The following is a 22,944-nucleotide window of genomic DNA, read 5'->3' on the forward strand; positions in this document are numbered from 1 at the left end:
ACCAACCCATCTGCTTTCATTCATGACACTTCAGAGTTCATGTCCATTTCACGTCAAAGCATGTCTGAGGAAAAGCGCAGATGAGATGAGAGACTTACAGCAGATGGTGGTTTGAGTAAACAAAATCTGGGAGCTATCAAATGCTTGCGTAGTCAGAGGGAGATTATACTAGAATCAGAAGACCTATTAGATGTATGGATCATGGTCATCCTTTGGGTGGCTTCCTTACCAAACAAATAAAGGAAATAATTGGGTGAATATAGTAGAAACAAAAAAAAATGGTATTGAAATATTTAGTGAATAAAATATATCCTCAACACCATCTTATCTAAATCTTTTACCTCACGATGCTATTCGCAACTTGAGAATTGGAATGGCAGCAGTGAAGTAATAATACAGGTTTACTTTTCTAGCACATCACATTTTTTTATCTTGACATGAGAATTTTTTTTAATGTTAGGAATTAAATATATAAACTTTGTGGTACATACTCACTTTAATATATATATATACTGGTATTCTTTAGAACGGAATTGGATGCAGATGAAATGAGGTAGAATTGCATGTTATATACATAATGGGCATGCGTCATTAAACCCAACATCCCTGAGTCAACATCCCCATAAAATGTGCTATTATCTTACATTTTAAATCATATTTTATGATAGTACATATCCCCAGCATCTCTTCCATATGTTTGACAATTATATGGCATGAATGGTTATATGGAAATGTTATCAAACTAAATAGATAAGAATAATACATTTTAGTGGAAAAGAGAAGTCAATTCAGTAGGTGAATTCATGGTTTGCAATAGCTTTGTGCTACTGCCTTTTAGTCTTTCATTGCCTATGTAAGAAGTGGAAAACTATGGACCTTTTATGATTTGGGAACTTCATCTCCCAGAATTCCTGAGCCAACCATCCTGTCTCAGGGATTCTGGGAATTGAAGTCCACAAGCCATAAAGGGACAATAGCTCCTCACTTCCGGACTATATAGTGCCTCTTGAATTTTAAGAAGTTTAAGCTTCTTAAGAAATCATTCATTGAGTGTCCCACAGGCATGACAGGAAGTTTCAGCTCTCCAGAGATTGCCACCTTATTCACAATTTTTCAAACATTGGCTTGCTTGGTAGAAGACTCACAGAGCTGAATGTATCTTGTTTGCAATGAAGTGCTGACTGGTCCAAATTTTTCAGCACTTTTCCACCAGCTTGTCCATTTACCTTCAATCTTGTCAATATTTTGTAACTGCAGCCTCTCATCTTGCTGCCATCGTCCTGCTATTATTACTGATCTTTCTGATGATCAATCCCCTCCCCCCATCTTAGACAGAATTGTAAAACCAGTTTCTATAAACTGGACCAAAAAAACCCCTACATATCTCTTTGGTTCCAATTAAAGTCTTTCTCTCTAACTGACCTTTAAGGTTTGGGTTTTCTTTGAAAAAGAGGCAATAGGTTTTATTTCTTCTTTTAAAAAATTGCCATGAGATAAACAAGTGTTGTTTACACTTAATTATGCTTAACAATCTATTTCTTTAGATTTCGGTAATGGGTCTTTTTGTTCCCTGAATACAATGCATGAATTCATAGATTACTTTATTTCTAATGTCATCTAATTTCTAAATGTCTGAATAATAGGTGCCATGGGATTTCATTATATTCAGAAGGTAACCTTAGCCAGGCCTGAAAAGAGTCAGGGTTTCTCAGTAGAAAAACTAAAAGCACCTCGAACACAATTAAAGCTAGTATTCCTACTGAATGGTGGAAGGAAAGGATGTCACCCCTTCGGAAACTGGAGCCAGTAGAGGTCCTTTTAATCAGTGTTTCCCAACCTTGGCAACTTGAAGATATTTGGACTTCAACTCCCAGAATACCCCAGCTAGTGAATGCTGGCTGGGGAATTCTGGGAGTTGAAGTCCAGATATCTTCAAGTTGCCATGGTTGGGAAACATTACCTTTAATGTCTTACTTGTCTTACTTGGTTCAATTCTATATCCAACTACTTCCGAACATTAGTTCAAGATATCTATGGCATTTTCAGCTTGGTTCAGAATGGAGAAATACAACTGAGTATCACTGCTATTCTGATGGCATTGCACCCCAAACTAAGGGGTTACTACTCCCAGTGGTGCCATATAAATAGTAATAGGAAGAGGATTGAACCCTACAGAATCTTACAACTCGTCTTTGGGGGTCCTCAGTAAATCAAAAGACTACCCAGGATTGGCAAAAGGCCACTTGGGAACAATTATATGATATATGAAACTTGATTGTATCCCTGTTCCAGGTGTTAATCTGGTTCTCAGTAAAATTGCATTCCAAATTGTTGGGAAGGTCCCCACGTATTTGAAAATGCCCCCGATCCATTTCTGCCTACTCCTTGCCTAGACTGCCTGGGTTTTGAGACAACCAAAACTATCCCTTTGACCGCTATTAAAAGAATTCTTGAGCCACCCACACCCAACATCCCACTTCTGTATATACAACCCAACTCTCACCATTATTATTGAGGGTCAGAGGTTAAAAATGATATTTGCCCACAATATTTAAAGTTCTGACAAGAAAGGGAACTTTTTTTGAAACGGAAAAGTAAACAGAATTATGCACCTGATTTACAGCTCCCCTTCCTCCCGGTTGATTGAAGGAATGGTAAAATATCAACACTTACAATAAATATCAATACTGTAAATGGCTAAGAACAATCACTGTGTATAACACGTAGTTCTGTTCACAGCATAGCATTTAAGCATGTGACTGTTCTGCCGGCGTGTCTCAACCGCCCATAATTACAGGGTAATTAGTCCAGGAAGACACACACCACACAATAAAAGGAAAACCCAAAAGTTTTTATAAACAGAAAAACAGAAACAGCTCCCTTTTTAAATGTCAAAGGGATTTTCTGGTACACACAAGGCACAGGTTAAATGCAGTCCAATTGCTCACCCAATAACTGGGAAATTGAGTCCAATTCTAAAGTCCAGAGAGTCCACACACAATCTTGAACAGCACAAAAACCACGATCTTGACTAAATAAATTGCCATGAGGCTAAAACACCAGGTTGTACTTGCATCTGTAGCACTAATTACAGCAGCCCCACCCAACCACAGGTGGCCTCATTTTCTCTTGTAATAATCCTTCAGTTGTTGTCTCCTATGCATCACTCTACGCATGCATAGGAGTGGATGAGTCATTAATTCTTGTTCAGAATCCAGGGATGATACAGATGATTGATCTCCTCCTGGGCTGTCTGTCAAACTCCCCTCTTCCCTGTCACTCACGCTTCCTTGGTCAGAGGAGACTTCGTGAGCAGATTCCATCGTGAGCAAAACAGGCCTGCGGCATGTGGATGTTTTCCCCACATCCACCTGCACATTCCTTGGGGCAGGAGCTGGGCCAGAGCTAACCACAACAGTGACGTTACTGGTTTTTGTTTTGTTTTGTTGTTTTCACATTCTTGAAGGACTTTATCCAGGTGCCTCTAGTAATTACACCTCTGCTGCTTCCATAACTGGGAGTGTAAAACTGGGCTGGAGGCTATGTGAATCCTATAAAAACTAATGTAGAGTATTTGGCAAATTATTCCCCAATTGACATTCCTGGCACAGCATGCCCTTTCTTGAGATGTGAGCCATTTCCCATGATAGTGTGAACATTCATTGAACACCATGGGGATGCTGTGGGTAAAAGGGGCGCACTCATTTTAAAGCGCATGCAAGTTTTTGTTTTTGCTAATGTTCACTCATCACTGAAATAGATTGCATGCTTAATTCGTCAATATATTGAAGTTGGGTTTGTAGGTGTACGCACTGTATATATGTGCTTGTGTATCTTATCTTTTAGTTTGTATCAGAGGGTAGGAAATTGCAATCTATTGCATCTCTGTCTTCATCATTCTCTTCCTCATTTGCATTTTGGTTTTCTGATATGTATGCAAAAGCAATAAAGAGGTGTTATATATGAAAATCGGTGGGTAAATAAATGAATGGTTGCATGAGGTGTGCACTGATGGACTGAAGGCTGGATATATCAAAGTTCTACATGTGATGTGGTATTTCTGTCTCCGTGTCCGATGAGAGGGTCTGGAAACAGTGGAAATTATACTGTATTTCCCTGAAAAGAAGACCCTGTCATGTATATTTTTCGAACCCTGAAATAAGCTCTGGGCCTTATTGCCATGTACTCAAACCCTGATTGGGCTTATTATCAGGGAATGTCTTATTTTGGGGGAAACAGAGTAGTCTAATGCAATGCATACAGATGTCTGGGACGATGAAAAGGCCCTTCACAGCCTCCACTTTGCAAGTCGCAACATTATTTCCCTTCTCTTGCAAAACAAAAAAACCCCCAAACCCACACACAAACACACACACACCCAAAAAAAATCCAAGGGGGGAAAAAAGATACCCAGAGAAGAACACAAGAACAAGAGGACACAATCTGAAGTTAGTTGGGGGAAAGATCAAAAGCAACATGAGAAAATATTATTTTACTGAAAGAGTAATAGATCCTTGGAACAAACTTCCAACAGACGTGATAGATAAATCCACAGTAACTGAATTTAAACATGCCTGGGATAAACATATATCCATCCTAAGATAAAATAGAAAATAGTATAAGGGCAGACTAGATGGATCATGAGGTCTTTTTCTGCCGTCAGTCTTCTATGTTTCTATGTTTCTAAGAGAATATTTGTAGCTGAGGGTTGAAATAAGGGGTCCTTGATGCTTTTTGAGCTTAGTTTTCTTGAAGACATTTCATTATCAATCTAGATAACATCATCAGTGCAAATAAGGACTGGGTTTTGCTCTCCTTTGAACACCAAGGACCATAGGAGAAAGACACGAGGTAGATAAAACTGGTCCTGATCTGTACTTTCATTTTTCTTACTGCTGGCCCATATCTTCCCAAGATATCTCTAAGGAGACGTGGGCCTCTATAGAAACAATCAGTCCTGAGATGCATGCAGCTTTGGCTTTTCAAAGTTTGCTGTCAGTTTTTGTTTTGGTGTGCTAAAATTGGGGGAATGAGTTTTCCCTTAACCTGAACCTCCTGTTTAAAAGGTGTATGTGTGTGGAGGGGAAATGGTTGTGATCTAAAGCAGGGGTCTCCAACCTTGACAACTTGTGCTGGTTGAGGAATTCTGGGAGTTGAAGTCCACAAGTCATAAAGTTCCCAAGGTGGGAGAGCCCTGGTCTAAAATTATACAGGCATGCATACCTGTCACACTTTCCTAACCTTTCTTTAACATAACAATAGCTGCCAAGCACCATTATAGGTCACAGTGTGAGATGTTTATCTGAATATTTGTTGTTCTGTTTTAGGGTTTTCTTTGGACTCTGGGAAAGGGATAATCTCTCAGGAGGAGATCACGTTTGTTTCCGGTGCCCCGAGAGCCAATCATAGTGGGGCAGTGGTCCTTTTCAAAAAAGACAACCAGAAGGCCTTGAACCCAGTACACATATTTGAAGGCGAGGGGCTGGCCTCTTCCTTTGGCTATGATGTGGCCGTTGTGGACCTCAACCACGATGGGTGAGATTCCTCTCCTTCACCTTTCCCATTTGCTTTTCTGTGGTGCGTTATCGGGTCTTTTGGGCAGAGTCGGAGCAGAGTTGAGCTTTTTCCCTGCAGCCTAGAAATAGCAGAGGACAACCACAGTATGTGCAACACCCCTCCTGTTTCCCTTTCAGAAAAGCCACCAGCCAAAAGATAAAAAGTATGTTTTATACTTGAAAGGAAAAATCCTGCACTCCAGTTACATGCAGCAAGTATCAGGTTCAGGAAGGCTAAAAAGATGATGATGGAGAACTTAAGATTCTATAATTTAAACTATATTTTAGCCATGAATTTTGACTTAATCACGCTTAGCTTTGTAGAATGGGGTATATATTTCTTCAGAAACAAGCCTAGATCCGATAAAGGGGATCTCACAAATGCCATGACATGACCACCTGTTGGAAATGTTACAACTAGCATTGCAGGACCTTTGTGATAATCAACCACTGAAAGACTATCATGAAACAATAGAAGAGGGCTTCCTCAACTTTGTGACCTCCTGATGCATCCAACTGCAGTTTCCATCGTTCATATCCAACAGTAGCTCTTCATTGTCAAAACTTTTAAAGCTGCCTGGGGGTTAGCACTTAGCTGATTTTGGCTGATTGCAAGGGATGTGGGGGAAAGCAGGATTAAAATTGGTTAGTGTTTGGAAATTATTATTATTATTATTATTATTATTATTATTATTATTATTATTATTTATTAGATTTGTATGCCGCCCCTCTCCGTAGACTCGGGGCGGCTCACAATACAATAAAACAGTTCATGACAAATCTAATAATTTACAATTTAAAATATTTAAAAAACCCCATTATTAAAAAGACATACTGTACATACAAACATACCATACATAAATTATACAGGCCCGGGGGAAATATCTCAGTTCCCCCAAGCCTGACGACAAATGTGGGTTTTGAGAAGTTTACGAAAGGCAAGGAGGGTAGAGGCAGTTCTAATCTCTGGGGGGAGCTGGTTCCAGAGAATCGGAGCCACCACAGAGAAGGCTCTTCCCCTGGAAGACCCGGAGAAGGCCCACTCTGTGGGACCTAATCGGTCGCTGGGATTCGTGCAGCAGAAGGCGGTCTCGGAGATATTCTGGTCCGATGCCATGAAGGGCTTTATAGGTCATAACCAACACTTTGAATTGTGACCAGAAACTGATCGGCAACCAATGCAAACTGCGGAGTGTTGGTGTAACATGGGCATACCTGGGGAAGCCCATGACTGCTCTTGCAGCTGCATTCTGCACGATCTGAAGTTTCCGAACACTTTTCAAGGGTAGCCCCATGTAGAGAGCGTTACAGTAGTCGAACCTCGAGATGATGAGGGCATGAGTGACTGTGAGCAGTGAGTCCCGGTCCAAATAGGGCCGCAACTGGTGCACCAGGCGAACCTGGGCAAATGCCCCCCTCGCCACAGCTGAAAGATGGTTCTCTAATGTGAGCTGTGGATCGAGGAGGACGCCCAAGTTGCGGACCCTCTCTGAGGGGGTCAATAATCCCCCCCCCCCAGGGTAATGGACAGACAGATGGAATTGTCCTTGGAAGGCAAAACCCACAGCCACTCCATCTTATCAGGGTTGAGTTTGAGTCTGTTGAGACCCATCCAGGCCCCAACAGCCTCCAGACAGCTATAGGTAGAAGAGAAAATTAAAAAACAATTTATTTAAAAGCAAGGATAAATATTGCTTTTTAAAGTATTTTAAGAAAATTTGAGGTATTTTCTAGTGTTCTTTTCTAAGAAAGACCTCTATACGTCCCTGAAGGAACTAGAAATCCAGCTTGATTTAAGCAAATCGCTCTCATTTTTGCACCATGCATTGAGCAGGAGTTGTTTAACTGATCTCTTCAAAGTTGCTGGGGAGTATTTTGGGGGAAGGGAAGAGAACTTAAAACCACTCTTTGCTCTACTTTTTTCAGTTGGCAAGATATTGTGGTTGGAGCCCCACAGTATTTTGACAGAGATGGAGAAATTGGTGGTGCTGTTTATGTGTATATTAATCAGGAAGGTAATTGGGACAGAGTAAACCCAATTCGCCTCAATGGATCCAAAGATTCCATGTTTGGGATTGCAGTTGAAAACATTGGTGATGTTAATAAAGACGGCTTTTCAGGTAAGCAGGAAAGAGTCTTGTATGGATTGTATGGATTTGGATTTGCATGGATTTTTTGTTAACATTTAGCAGTTGGCCCAGAGTATCCAGAAACCTGAACCCAACATAATGTTTAATCCATACTTCTTTGGAACCAATAAAATGTCTCTTTATTCATTTATTTTTGTGTGGTTTATTTATCATTTTTATATCCCATGTTTTATTTTAAAATTTGTCAACAAAGCTGACATCATAGAGCTACAAATACCGTGAAATACTGAGCAGCATTTTGTCTAAAATGCAAACATTTTGAAACTTGCAAAGTTAGGGTTAGGGAAATTTGTACCTTGCAAAACATGCTTTTTGTAGCTTAATCCAGTGTTTGCCAACCTTGGCCACTTGAAAATATTTGGACTTCAACTCCCAGAATTCCCCAGCCAGCGAATGCTGGCTGGGGAATTCTGGGAGTTGAAGTCCAGATCTCTTCAAGTAGTCAAGGTTGGGAAATACTGGCTTAATCTATAATTTGATATTTGAAGTTTTAGAGGTTTGTCATGTTATAGTTTTCTCTCATTTGCTAAGATTTGCATGCTTGTTTTGTTGTGCCTTATGTGAACAACTAATGTTTAGAAATAAGAAAGATAACCCTGAGTATTCTGTTTTCTTTCCTCTCTTCCTTTTTTAAAAATACAGATATTGCCGTGGGGGCTCCTTATGATGCAGGGTATGGCAAGGTATACCTCTATCACGGTTCCAGGAATGGTATAAATACAAAACCAGCACAGGTATTAGCTTGCAACATTTGCTTCTGTGTATAGAGGACTTTTATTTCCTTTGTCTGCTCGCTTGCTCCTGAACTGTTTCCCATGTCATTGAAGTCATTAGCTTCCATCATTTACTGGATATTTACCCTATATTTATTTTATCTAGTATTGTCTTACCCCCTGTGCCCTTCCTATAGTTTTTCAAACTTGATTCTTTCTCACTGTGTTGGATTTAAACGCTCATCATTTTAACCAGAGAAGGATTGCCTGGCCTAGCATCTTCAGAAGTCCATTCCTGCTTCCTTTCTATCAGAAGTAGTGGCCCACTGCTTTTCTACCTTTAATCATCCCCCTTTTCAGCTCTGAGCAGATCATGAGATATTTAATGAATGTGTAAGGAGGACGTTGTACCACGATCAGTTTGCCATGCATGAATTACCTGTCCACACTCTTTTATGATAGTCTGAAAAGAACGTTCTATATAGAATTCATGTCTCAAACATGTCTTGAGGAATCTAATGGATCTAGATTTCTGTTTATGCTACTATGACATAGACTCAAAAGAAAGCACAGTTAATAAGTAGAAAAAGAGTTTTTGCTTCTTCCTAACAAAAAAACTGCTGGTTTTCCTCAGCAGGAAAGGAAGGAGGGCAGTAGTGAACTTGAGAGAACAATGCTGGATTGGGGAAAAGTCTTTGCATTGGTATAAGGAAGGCAATGCACTGTGTTGCTGTTGAATATGTATAAAGTCAATGTGCGTCTTTCAAAAAAGTATTATGGACAGTAATGGAAACATAGAAACATAGAATATTGATGGCAGAAAAAGACCTCATGGTCCATCTAGTCTGCCCTTATACTATTTCCTGTATTTTATCTTACAATGGATATATGTTTATCTTAGGCATGTTTAAATTCAGTTACTATGGATTGACCAACCGCGTCTGCTGGAAGTTTGTTCCAAGCATCTACTACTCTTTCAGTAAAATAATATTTTCTCATGTTGCTTTTGATCTTTCCCCCAACTAACTTCAGATTGTGTCCCCTTGTTCTTGTGTTCACTTTCCTATTAAAAACATTTCCCTCCTGGACCTTATTTAACCCTTTAACATATTTAAATGTTTCGATCATGTCCCCCCTTTTCCTTCTGTCCTCCAGACTATACAGATTGAGTTCATTAAGTCTTTCCTGATACGTTTTATGCTTAAGACCTTCCACCATTCTTGTAGCCCGTCTTTGGACCCGTTCAATTTTGTCAATATCTTTTTGTAGGTGAGGTCTCCAGAACTGAACACAGTATTCCAAATGTGGTCTCACCAGCGCTCTATGTAATGTTATTGATGGTGCACCACTACTTCCGACTATCACACCTCCAAAGAGAATGTTCTGGAACCAAAATGTTGAGGATGGGAGAATCATACATATTTCCCTTCCTATTCTCCTTTTCAGTGCTCCAGTTTTTCCTGTCCATAATATCGAAACATCCAGTATATTGATACCACTACACTGACATATTATCAATAGCACTTAGACTTATATATCGCTTTACAGTGTGGTGTACAGAGTCAGCATATTGCCCCCAACAATCTGGGTCCTCATTTTACTGGCCTCAGAACAATGGAAGGCTCTCAACCTTAAGCCGGTGAGAATTGAACTGCCAGCAGTCAGCAGAATTGTCCTGCAGTACTGCATTCTAACCACTAAGCCACCACGAATCTTAGATATAGTTTTAGGGTTTTTTTTCCAAGAGCTGTCTTACTTGTAAAAGCAACATGTACCTCTTAAATTTAGAGTTTTTAAATTGACTACCAGCATTTAAGCTTGGATCCTTTCCTGCAAGCTTTGTGTATATTTTCTTTTTCAATCAGGTTTTTGATTCTTCCTTTCTGTTTCAAATCATAATTTTTCTTCCTATACAAAGTGAAGAAATGACTTCAGATAAATACAGATATAATTTCTCTTAATTGCCATTGATTCTTCCCTTATTCATAACTATTATGCATTCAAGTAATTTGGGAAAAAATGACTATCTGTTCTAAGCAGTCAGCAATAAATTCTTGATTCTGTACATCAATAATTCTAATAATTAATAATTAATAAACTAATAATTCCAAAAATTCTCCAGAGAGGGGCAACATACAAATCTAAATAATAATAATAATAATAATAATAATAATAATAATAATAAAGAGCTTACAATTTAACAAGAGTGATAAAGAAAGAGATGCATTGCTTATGCATGTAGACATTAGTTGTGGATAGCAACTGGGATGAATTAGAAACTAATGGACAAACTAATTGTGGGGATTAAAAAGTAAGTTACAATTGGCAAATCAACAAGGTTAAAAGAACACAGAAAAAGTGTTCTTCGCAGTTCCGAAGTGTTTTGTCATTTGAGCAAAGCTCAGTTTGACCATAACATTCTTTTTATATTCTTTCCTGTTTAGCAAAATACAGTGGTCTACACAGGAAAGGGCCTAAGGCTTGAAATAAATTGCCATTTGCAGTTCAGTGATTCATCTATCTTGCAACTTTCATTCTGTCTAGCGTGCTCCTGATTCCCCCCCCCCCCCATCTATTTAATACTATCGGTCAGGAGTCGGCAACCTTAAACACTCAAAGAACCACAAAGTCTTAACTGGAAGTCCCCTGTTCAATTCTGGAGCCAACCGGAAGGCCGGTTTCCCCACCATGGAACCTCCTTCTAGCGTGGTGTCCTTTTTCCTCTACCAGTCCTAGCTGATTGAAAACCCACCCCTTGCCATAGAGTCTTCTCCTGACATGCCCTGCTTCCCCCAACCCACCCTCAATCGGAAGCTCCACTCAAAACTGTGGTACCAACCAGTAACAGAGCCTCAGCAGTTGGATGAAAGAGCCACATGCAGCTCCAGAGCCGTAGGTTGCTGACTCCTGTGTAGGTGATAGAACTGACAGTCACTTTCTCTCAACTATAGACTTGGAGGCTGAAAAGCATTCCAGAAGAAGACAGTGGCAAACAACCTATACAGTGGATCTATTTGGGGAAATTGCCAAGAGTCAACATTGACTTAAAGGGACATCCCAAGACTTGTCCATAAATGGGGTCAAGAGTGGGAGCTAAATGAAGAAAGCAGTGTTGCGCTGTTGTTCTGCAAATTATGTCCCTTCTCCACTAGCAGTATGATGTTATTCCTTGTATAAAAGGGCAGAACTTCCAGCACAGTGCTGCTTTGGTCATGTTGATGAAAGCATCTGATTTTGTCGCAATGGTGTTTTTTCAAGAGGCAACTGGACTTTCTTTTTCTTTGAAGACGTTTTGCTTCTCATCCAAGAAGCTTCTTCTAAACTTCTTGTATAAGAAGCAAAAAGTCTTCAAAGAAAAACAAGAAAGCCTCCTGAAAAAGCACCTTTGGGACAGCCATGACCTGGATGACTGAGAATCTCCATAGACATCTGATCTTGTGGATATCTCAACATAGGTTCCCACACATTGAATGCAAAGTGGTAGTTTAGCACTGCTGCATTTACATGCTTTCGTTTTGCATTTCTAGATTCTTGATGGCGCGCCAAATGATGTCAAATTGTTTGGGTACTCTATCACTGGGAATATGGATCTTGATGGAAACGCTTACCCTGACATTGCTGTTGGATCTCTTTCAGATACTGTTTCAGTTTACAGGTATGTGCGCTCTTTTCTACGTCTGAACTGTCCCCATAAGTAAAATAGATTCTTAAAGTAAGTTTATTCAGCTACTTAGCAAATTTGTAAGACCGATTGAGTTTATAACAACTCTTAAGTCTACTAAGGGGTGTGAATAATATTTTGAATTTAAACTATTTTGGCTCTGATGTGTTGTTTTTTATACAAATCAGTTGCTTCTAGTGCAAAGTAGATTGTTCCTATCATTTTAGATCTTTGTTTCCCAGCCTTGGTGACTTTAATTTCAACTCCTAGAATTCCCCAGCCAGCAAAGGGGAATTCTTTGGGAGTTGAAGTCCACACTTCTTAGTGTCACCAAGGCTGAGAAAACTGTTTTAGATGATTTCCAATGTGAAATGATGCTAAACTTTGAAACATCCCTACTAGTATTTGTGTAGGTCCAGTTTCATGCTGGTGAGATCTCTGTTTCTTAGATACCATTATCCCATTAACAGAATTCAAGGTCCAAGATAGTGGGTGCAACATAGTGATTGGAATGGAACAGTTTACTTATTTTTACTTATTTATTAGATTTCTCCTGTGTTCATAATTTTTATAAGTGAGCATACATAATACAGGGAATCCTCGACTTGCAGCAGTTTGTTTAGATCATTCAAGGTTACAACAATACTGATAAAAAAGTGACTTATTTTATTTTTCACAGCTATGACCTTTGCAGAATCCCCATATTCGTGTAATCAAAATTCACTGGCTCATATTTATGATGGTTGCAGAATCCCAAAGTCATGTGAACACCTTTTGCGTGTATGTGGGAGGGGCAGATTCACTTAACAAATTGGTTAATAACTTATCAACTGCAGTGGTTCACTAAACAACTGAGGCAAGGTTGCAAAATACAACAACATTTGTTTAATAAATATCTTAAGAAGAGAAATGTTGGGCTCAATTGTCATCATACGTCGAGGACTGTCTGTATTCCTTTCTCCTCCTATTTTTCCACAAGTACCACCCTGTAAAATGATTTACCTATGGATAGGTGTGACTTGAATAGTTTATATAAAATAAAGCAGGATAGCTTACATTCTCCTTGCCTGACATCCTAATCTTAAGACTGAACCTTCAAGTTATTCTTACTAAGTATTATTGCAATGCCATTCTTCTTCCCTCATGGTATTTTTATTTTAATGACCTTTTCTCTCCTTGCTTCCCTTCTCAAAAGATCAAGACCTGTAATAAGCATTAAGAAATCCCTTAGGATCTCTCCAGACAGAATTGATCTGAATACGAGGAACTGTGAAGTGTCCAGTAACCTTTGGTGAGCCATTGAACCTCTTGTTTTTGTTCCCATTTTTAGCAAAAAAAGATTTATACATAGGTGGTTTAGGTGGAACTTTAATCATATCTTGCCGTAATGCATCATCATAGCGGTACTCAGTTTGCCCGTTAATATTTTCAGGATGGTTCTTTCAGAAATTAGTAGCACAGAATAAATACAGCACCCCTTCATTAAGGATGGCTTTCACTCAATTGTAGGACATGTGTTTTGTAAGCAAAGGTCTCAGATTCATGCTCTAGCAGAGAGGTGTAAAACTCGCATCGTCACCCGTCACTAAAACAGGGCTGGGCGTGGCCAGCGCATGACACATTCAAGCCACGAGTTTTACACCTCTGCACTGGCATCTTTAGAAAGAGCTGAAAAAAATCCAGCTTTAGCCCAGAAGGAGAGAGCAAGGCATTCAAAGGACTGGGTTCTATTTCCTTACTCTTCTCAGTGCTGACTTGTTGCTAGAGTTAGAACAGCAACAAATGTGTTGTGCAGTAGAATCAAGACATTTCAATGCTTAGTGTTCAGGTGCAGATCTAGACACATAGCCAACACTTTCTCTCTGTGATGGAGCCTGCAACTCCACACTAACTTCATTTCAGTTTCCTGAAGCCAGCAAGGATAAACTCACAATGTGGAAAGTTTTCAATAGTTAGGAGACTTTGTACCTGATGTAGTTAGCTTCTAAAGAACTCCGGCCTTATGCAAAACTGTGCTGTTAGGGCAACCAGCATATTGAACCTTAGCGATCTAAAATGTGTTTCAGAATCCAATATAAGAAAAAGGACTCTCAAAAAGAGGTCCGTCCTTCTTAAGATTTCAATAACTCTTAAGAAAATGTCAGCCTTATAGAACTTGCTTTTTTTTAAATCACTTTTATTCTCTTGAATTTTTGCAGCCTTTACATTAAAACATGTTTTGAATATACATCCAGCGAGAGTAACTTCAATCAAGAAATAAGTAAGTTATAATAATAATAATAATAATAATAATAATAATAATAATAATAATAATCTGCTTAAAACCCACCTCTGCCGTCAGGCATGGGGGAATTGAGACCCTCTTCCCCCTAGGCCTTTACAATTCTATGCATGGTATGTATGTATGTATGTATGTTTGTTTTTTTGTTTTTTGTTTTTTTTATATTAATGGGTTTTTAATTGTTTCTAACATCAGACTACTATTGTACACTGCTTTATTGTTGCTGTTAGCCACCCCGAGTCTCCGGAGAGGGGCGGCATACAAACAAACAAACAAACAAACAAACAAACAAACAAATAATAGTAGTTGTCTAATGTCCCAGAAGATGGCCTCTTTAAGTCTGAAACTGGAAATGTTTCTTCTAGGAATGATTAGAGGGCAACATAAAAAAGCTAATTATTATTTAATAACTCATATATTAACAGTGGCAAGATTGGTTTTCACACAAAATTGGAAAAAAGAAAACATACCGACTAATGATATGATGATGAAGAAAATATTAGATTGTGCAAAATTGAGTAAACGTATGTTGGAATTGCAGAATAAACAAGAGAAAGAATTTTATATCGCATGGGAGAAACTCTATAATTGGATAGAAGGAAAAAAGGAAATAGGATAACTGTTTAAAAAAAAGGAGGGGAAACTGAAGAATCAGAAATGTAATTGTTAACTCGTTTTAAGTTTGATGTCTTTGTCGCTTTGTGTTTTGTTTGTGTTTTTTAAAAAAATTGATTTTTTTTTTTAAAAGTCTGAAAGATCTGAAATTTGGGAACAGTCTACAAAATGGATTGAACTGAGTGCCCATTTTAAAAAAAATATGTTCCACTTTATTTATTTATTTATTCTTAACCCTACTCTCCCCACCCTGTGCCAAAGTTGTGCTAAAACAACTAAACCATGGTGGTGCAATGGTTCAAGTGCAGCATTGCTGGCTAATTTTACTAACTGCAGGCTGCCTGCAATTTGGCAGTTCAAATCTCAAGGTTGACTCAGCTTTCCATCCTTCTGAGGTGGGTTAAATGAGGACCCAACTTATTGGAGGCAATATGCTGACTCTGTAAACCGGTTAGAAAGGGCTGTAAAGCAGTATATAACTTTAAGTGCTATTGCTTTGCTAAAACTGGCACTTTTTTTCATTCATTCATTCATTCATTCATTCATTCATTTGTTTATTTATTTATTGGATTTGTATGCTGCCCCTCTCCATAGACTCGGGGCGGCTAACAACGTTTGTTTCCTTTGAAAACAAAAGTCACTACAAGTAGTCCCCGACTTACGACGGGGATCCGTTCCCACGGCCCATCGTAAGCCGAGTTTGGTGTAAGTCGGAATACTGTATTCCAATTTACATGAATATTCCGATTTACACGGCGGCGGGGAAGCTTCTTCAAGGAACCAACAACCGGCAAAACCTCCTGCTGAACGTTCGTGCGAGGGGCTCTCCGCAGTGGGCGGCCTTGGAGGCTACAGCAACGCAGCGCCAAGAAGTAGCGGCTTCAAGGGACCAACAGCCGGTCCTTCTTGGCGCTGTGTTGCTGTAGCCTCCAAGGCTGCCCACCACGGAGATCCCCTCACCTGAATGGAGGTGGTGGCGGCAGCAGTGGCTTCGAAGCTGTTCCCTGGTCGTTGTAATGACGAAACGTCGTACGTCAGGGATGACGTAACCCAGGGACTACCTGTACTATAATTCTTGAGATTATCAACCATCATATGGCTGAATTAACTCATTGCACCAATGTGTTCAAATATAAAATCTATAATTTCCAGGGACATTTTTCTAAACAAAAGTATTTGGATATTTGGCTAACCATGTGGAGAAGTTTTCTTCCCAGGCCTAGATTGGACGGAGTGCAATTTTTATTATACTGTATCTCATAGCCTTACTATTTCCAAGTGTTTTGTTTTTTCTTTCACCCTTCTCCTTTCTCCAGTTTTGGACTATACGCTTGAAGCAGAAAATGAGAGGAGGCGATTAGGACTGCTACCAAGAGTGCATTTTACTAAGCTTCGCTCTGTTCCATTTAGCGGAAGTATAACTCTCAAAGGACAGAAGACAGAAGAGTGTGTAACTGACAGGGTCGAATTGGAGGTATGATGATTTTAAAAAAGGGCTGTAATTGTTGTAGGGCTCTCGTTTTCAGGTTATAGTAGGATCTAACCCAACATTAGTATAGGGATGGTGTACTGCACCGTCACTTACACATATACAGTGGTACCTCGGTACTCGAACGCTTTGGTTCTCGTACATTTCGGATACTGAACAAAATTTTCGGCAAAAATTTGCTTCGGTATCTGAACAAAAATTTGGATACCAAACAGCCACAGAAAATTTTGTTTATTATCCAAAATGCTACAAGATCTGAGGGGATGGGGTGAGATGGATTGGGAGTTGGAATCCGACATGCCCATCCTGGCCGTCCACTAAACGGCCTCCCAATCTCTAGTCTAAGTGCTCCAAGCTGTAGGAAGGGTGGGGGCGGCTGCAATACCGGCAGTTTCGGGGGGGCTCCTTTCCTCAGTGGTTCGTCTTGTTCCCTTCAAGCAGCTACACCAACGTTCTCCTTCCCAACGGCGGCAGCGGCTTTCCTTCGAGCAGCAGCAGCGCCGGGAACGTCAGCGGCTTCCCTTTCTCATGTGACGTTCCCGGCGCTGCTGCTGCTTGAAGGAAAGCCGCCGCCGCCGCCACCACCGCCGGGAAGGAGAAAGTTGGTGTAGCTGCTTAAAGGGAACAAGACAAACCACTGAGGAAAGGAGCCCTCGCACAGAAACTGCCGGTATTGCAGCTGCCCCCACCCTTACTACAGCTTGGAGTGCTTAGACCTCAGATCTTTATCCCATAGGAAATAAAGGAAATAGGGGCCGGAAACCAATTAAACCCATTTCCATTATTTCCTATGGGGTAAATTAATTCGGTACTCGACCAAATCGGTTCTCGACCACACTTCTGGAACGAATTGTGGTCGAGAACCGAGGTACCACTGTATGTGTTTTAGAGAGTTTATTAATACTCCCAGCAATTCCGTTCACCCAGCCTCAGAAGTGTCCCAAATAAATCAAGCCACAAGCAGGCCAAAATTAATTCACAAAACAATAGAAAGTTTCTCCAACAAGTAACTGAACTGAATCAAACTGAAAGCCATGAGGCAAAATTGAAAGTACATCCATCCATAAGAGCTCACTTGGCAAGAGAAGTTCCGAGCTCCAAAGCAAAAGTCAAGCAGGAAGCATGAATAAACAAACACTCAGCCATAAACCAGCAGTTCCTCGCTCTGCCTGCTGTGATAAATAGCTTTCTGATGAAGCTCATCAAGACGGGCAGGGCCTTCTCCTGAGGCAGATCTCCTTTGCTCTTGTCTTTTCTCTGCCCAACATGTTCTCGGATCTAACATGGAAGGAGATGTTTTTATTTTAAAATGTCACTTAAATTGATCTAGATGGCACCCACCCTGATGATATTCAAGAATTTTTAAAGAACTGGGTGATTCTCCCAGGTTTTGGGATAAAGTAAAGATGGAACTCAGACTGGACAAGGGTTTGAGTTATATGCTGTTGTTGGGCCATTCATATCTTTATTATTATTTTTTGTATTTTTCTTTTTTTATTTTGTATTTGTTGGGCCATCTATCTTTGGTATTTTTGTATTTTAATTTTCAAAACTTTTAAATTGTAGGACACCCAGAATCATTGGAAGTTGTGTGGCCTATAAATTGCTTGCTTGCTTGCTTTTATGTTGAAGGAATGAATACCATATTTTTCAGACTTTAAGACTTATCAGAATATAAGACACACCTAGATTTTAAAGAGGAAAACAAGGGACAAAATAGTTTCTGGTCTCCGCAGGTACAGCTTCAGCCCTTCCCAGCTCCCAGGAGTACTCTGCAGGTCTCCCAAACCCCTCTACGCATCCCATTTTTGCCAAAAATGGACTAATTTTTTGCCTCCCGAATCCCCCATGCCTCCTGTTTTTGCCTTCTTCAGCGCCTCTGTAGGCCTGTCAAACACCCTGCACATCCTGTTTTTGCCCTCCCCAGCCCCCAGGAACACAATGCACAAGGCCTCCCAAACCCTCTGTGTATTCTCTTTTTGCGAAAAGTAGGCCCGTTTTCATGAAAAAATGAGCCTATTTTTTGCTTCCCGAACTTCCCACGCATCCGTTTTTGCCCTCCCCAGCCCCCAAGAGTATTCTGCAGGTTTCCCCAATCCTTCATGCATCCTATTTTTGCCAAAATGGGCCTACTTGTGGAAAAAATGGGACACAGAGGGGCATGTTCCAGGAGGTCAAAAACAGGGCCGTATTCAGTCTATAAAGATGCACAGACCTTTCTACCCACTTTTTGGGGGAAGGGAGTGTGTCTTATAGTCCGGAAAATATGATAAAGCCCTTCATGGCACCGGACCAGACTATCTCAGGGACCACCTTTTGCTGCACGAATCCCAGCGACCAGTTAGGTCCCACAGAGTGGGTCTTCTCCGGGTCCCATCAACCAAACAATGTCGCTTGGCGGGACCCAGAGGAAGAGCCTTCTCTGTGGCGGCCCCGACCCTCTGGAACCAACTCCCCCCAGAGATTAGAATTGCCCCCACCCTCCCTGCCTTTCGTAAACTACTTAAAACCCACCTCTGCCACCAGGCATGGGGGAACTGAGATGCACTCTCCCCCTAGGCCTTTACAATTTTATGCATGCTATGTTTGTATGTATGATTGGTTTTTTTTATATAATGGGTTTTTAACTGATTTTTAGTATTGGATTTTGTTATACACTGATCCCCCGCTCGTTGCGAGGGTTCCGTTCCAGGACCCCCCGCAATGAGCGGGTTTTCGCGAAGTAGCGCTGCGGAAGTAAAAACACCATCTGCGCATGTGCAGATGGTGTTTTTACTTCCGCAGCGCTAGCGAGGAGCCGAAGATTGGGGGCGGCGCGGCTGTTTTAAAACGTTGCCGCCGACATGGGGGGCTCGCTAGCACCCCCTTAACCCAGGTTGGGGTTTGGGGGGGTGCTAGCGAGCCCCCCATGTCGGCGGCGACGTTTTAAAACACCCGCGCGCCTTCCCAACTGAGCCCTCAAGCCAAGCGCCAAAGGCGAACTTCTGCGCTTGGCTTGAGGGCTCAGTTGGGAAGCGGCCCGAGCGAACGGCGTAGGCGGGAGAAGGGCGCGCGAGCCGCGGGTGCGCGGGCAGGCAGGCTGCGGACAAGCCGTTCGCTCGGGCCGCTTCCCAGCTGAGTACTCAGCTGGGAAGCGGCCCGAGCGAGGCGGCAGCAGCGAGGAGTTTGCGTGGGCGGTGGTGGGGAAACTCCTCGCTGATGCCGGCCAAGAGGGGGAAGACCTAGGGAAGCCGCCCAGCAGCTGATCTGCCCAGCGCCATCTACGCATGCGTGCCCATAGAAAAAAAGGGCACGCATGCGCAGATGGTGTTCTGACTTCCGGGTTCAAAAATCGCAAATTACCCTGTTCGCAATGGTCGGGGACGCAATAACCGGGGGATCACTGTATACTGTTTTACTGCTGTTGTTAGCCGCCCCGAGTCTGTGGAGAGGGGCGGCATACAAATCCAATAAATAAATAAATAAACAAGATAAATAAATAGCATTATATTCCAGTTTTGTAGTAGTATTTGTTAGTAGCTTTCAAGTCCACCCAGTTGGAGTGAAATCTTTATATTAATTAGAACCTCCTCTCTTATTTCTTAGGAAAAAATCAAAGATAAACTGCGTCCAATTCCTGTATCTCTTAGCATTGCAATCCATACCCCTGAGACCTCCAGAAGACAGGGAAGGTCACTGCCAGATCTTACTCCAATTCTGAATGCTAACGAACCCAACACGGTGCATTCAGAGGTAAGTTACTGGAATATTCATGCTAAACATCTACAAAAGTCTTATTATGCTATATCATCATTAGAAAATCCATTTAAAAAGGAAATATTATTTCAACAATGTCAGTCATTGCCAATCTATTATAAGTTATTTTGTTAAGAAAAGAAGATTGTTGGAGATAGAAACATAATAAGATTGACAGCAGAAAAAGACCTCATGGTCCATCTAGTCTGCCCTTATACTATTTCCTGTATTTTATCTTAGGATGGATATATGTTTATCCCAGGCATGTTTAAATTCAGTTACTGTGGATTTACCAGCCATGTCTGCTGGAAGTTTGTTCCAAGCATCTTCTACTCTCCAAGAAGTAGATAAAATGGCACATTAAATTTTGTTTCTCTTTCCACAGACTGATGGCTCTTTAGTCTCTTTCCCATAATTTTATACTTTTTTGCTCTGCTAAGAAGTTGTAAAACACCCATCCCTGAGCTTGAAATGCTGGTTCAAATATAAGGCAGTCCCCTTGCTCCTGATTAATTTAATGTTGACTTCTTAGTGCTGAGAATGTTGATGGGGTACAGTGGAGGTCTCTAAACTTTAAGAGCTTAAGTTTAAGACTAGTGGACTTCAACTCCCAGAATTCCATGCTGGCAGAGGAATTCTGGGAGTTGAAGCCCACAAATCAGAAGCAAAATTGCCAAGTTTGGTGACTCATGGTCTAGGTTCATGACAAATTGCCACCATTGATTCAGCTCTCCTGTTAATGAATTAAATAAAGCACAAAGGGGGAAATGGGTCTTAACACATCCTAGTAGAGTAGCAAAGATACTTGTTTCCTGGAAATGAAAAAATAGGATAGGACGAACTGAAGGTAGCTTTCTGTGGGTGCAACACAATGTGATGCAGTGATAGATTTGATATTGAGTCTGAATTATTTTCCTATTTATGGTTGCATATAATGAGACAGCTGACTGCTGCTCATATTAATATGTGGCATATATAAAATAAATTAGAATAGAATAGAATTTTATTGGCCAAATGTGATTGGACACACAAGGAATTTGTCTTAGTGAATATGCTCTCAGCATACATAAAAGAAAAATATACTTTTATGATTGGTTTAAAAGAAGAAACAAAAGTTCAAATTAAAATACAACATAAGCAATACCTTTTTTCCCTTTTTTGATATAATGGATTAAATATGATATATATACAGGGATTCTTAGAATAAAATTTGTATGAAATTAATTAATTAAGAGTGTACAAAAGCGGCTAAGAAAATAACAACAATTTAAAAAAAATATTGACAACCAAAAGAAATAACAGTAGATACCGATTGTATTTTTCACCAGAAAATAATTTGATATCAGAAAAGACAGTGTATGTTTTTCCTCCTCACAAGAGAATGTAAATGATATATACTGTATTGTTTGTTTATTGTTATAGTTAACATTGTTTATTGTATTTAAATAATTAATTAACTATTACTATTATTATAATTATTATTATTTTTGTTTATATGTGTTTTGCTTTGTTTTGTTTTCTTTTCTCCTTTTGTTATGTCTTATAAATGTATATATGTATATATATATTAATAAATTATTATAAAAAGAAAAGAAAAAGATACATTTGTCAAGAATCATGTAAAATAAAATAAAATAAATTAGAACAACCTCCTTCCTCTTGATTTTTGTCATATCACCTGTGGCATTTGCTACCAAACTGTTGAACTTGTATTCTTTCTTAGGTGCAATTTCTGAAAGAAGGCTGTGGATTGGACAACATATGCCACAGCAATCTGAAGATGCATTACAGATTTTGCATCAAAGAGGGAAGCGATGACAGATATACCTATTTCCCCATGTAAGTCTACCAAAGGAATTTGCAAGAACGTGACACTGATACTTTTACCCTCCAGTTCCTAGTGATGTGACTCTGTTCTATTTTTCCAGGGAAAACAATGTTCCAGTGCTGGTTCTCAAAGACCAGAAAGAAATTGCCCTTGAAATCACAGTGACCAACAGTCCCTCCAATGCCAGGCACCCCTTGAAAGACGGCGAAGACGCTCATGAAGCAAAATTTGTAGCAAACTTTCCTGATAGCTTGACTTATTCTGCTTTCAGGGAGTCAAAGAGCTTTCCGGTAAATAATTCTACCAAATCGATGAGGATGTTCAAAGATACTGTGGTTTCATTTAATTTGATACTTGATGCAGCTGTTTGTTTGTTTGTTTTAATTCAGGAAAAACTCATCACCTGTGGTGCCAATCCAAATGGCTCTCACGTGGACTGTGAACTTGGAAATCCTTTTAAAAGAAATTCTACCGTAAGTATGGTTTCCTTTATGAGCTGTGGTGGCGCAGTGGTTAAAATACATTACTGCAAGCTACTTCTGCTGACTGCCAGCTGACTGCAATTTGGCAGTTCAAGTCTGACCTGTTTATTCATTCATTCATTCATTCATTCATTCATTCATTCATTCATTCATTCATTCATTCATTCAATCAATTTTTATGCCGCCCTTCTCCTTAGACTCAGGGCGGTTTACAACATGTTAGCAATAACACTTTTTAACAGAGCCAGCCTATTGCCCCCACAATCCGGGTCCTCATTTTACCCACCTCGGAAGGATGGAAGGCTGAGTCAACCTTGAGCCAATGATGAGATTTGAACCACTGACCTTCAGATCTACAAGTCAGCTTCAGTGGCCTGCAGTACAATACTCTACCTGCTGCGCCACCCCAATCAACCTTCCATCCTTCCGAGATGG

The 22,944-nt window shown here is 40.3% G+C and overlaps 1 protein-coding gene across 2 annotated transcripts in view; it reads left to right on the forward strand.

The window, feature by feature from the left end:
* Positions 1-22,944, forward strand: part of ITGA6 (integrin subunit alpha 6) — an 89,124-nt gene that overhangs the window by 44,170 nt on the left and 22,010 nt on the right. For both annotated transcript variants that reach the window (XM_070731761.1, XM_070731762.1), the window contains exons 6-16: positions 5,328-5,535; positions 7,482-7,675; positions 8,348-8,439; positions 11,946-12,073; positions 13,275-13,370; positions 14,278-14,339; positions 16,292-16,449; positions 20,050-20,196; positions 21,923-22,038; positions 22,128-22,317; positions 22,417-22,500. In XM_070731761.1, the coding sequence (XP_070587862.1) occupies positions 5,328-5,535; positions 7,482-7,675; positions 8,348-8,439; positions 11,946-12,073; positions 13,275-13,370; positions 14,278-14,339; positions 16,292-16,449; positions 20,050-20,196; positions 21,923-22,038; positions 22,128-22,317; positions 22,417-22,500 (1,475 nt within the window). The remainder of the gene's footprint in view (positions 1-5,327; positions 5,536-7,481; positions 7,676-8,347; positions 8,440-11,945; positions 12,074-13,274; positions 13,371-14,277; positions 14,340-16,291; positions 16,450-20,049; positions 20,197-21,922; positions 22,039-22,127; positions 22,318-22,416; positions 22,501-22,944) is intronic.

This window comes from Erythrolamprus reginae, chromosome 1 (genome assembly GCF_031021105.1).
Source record: "Erythrolamprus reginae isolate rEryReg1 chromosome 1, rEryReg1.hap1, whole genome shotgun sequence".
Classification (NCBI taxonomy): domain Eukaryota; kingdom Metazoa; phylum Chordata; class Lepidosauria; order Squamata; family Dipsadidae; genus Erythrolamprus; species Erythrolamprus reginae.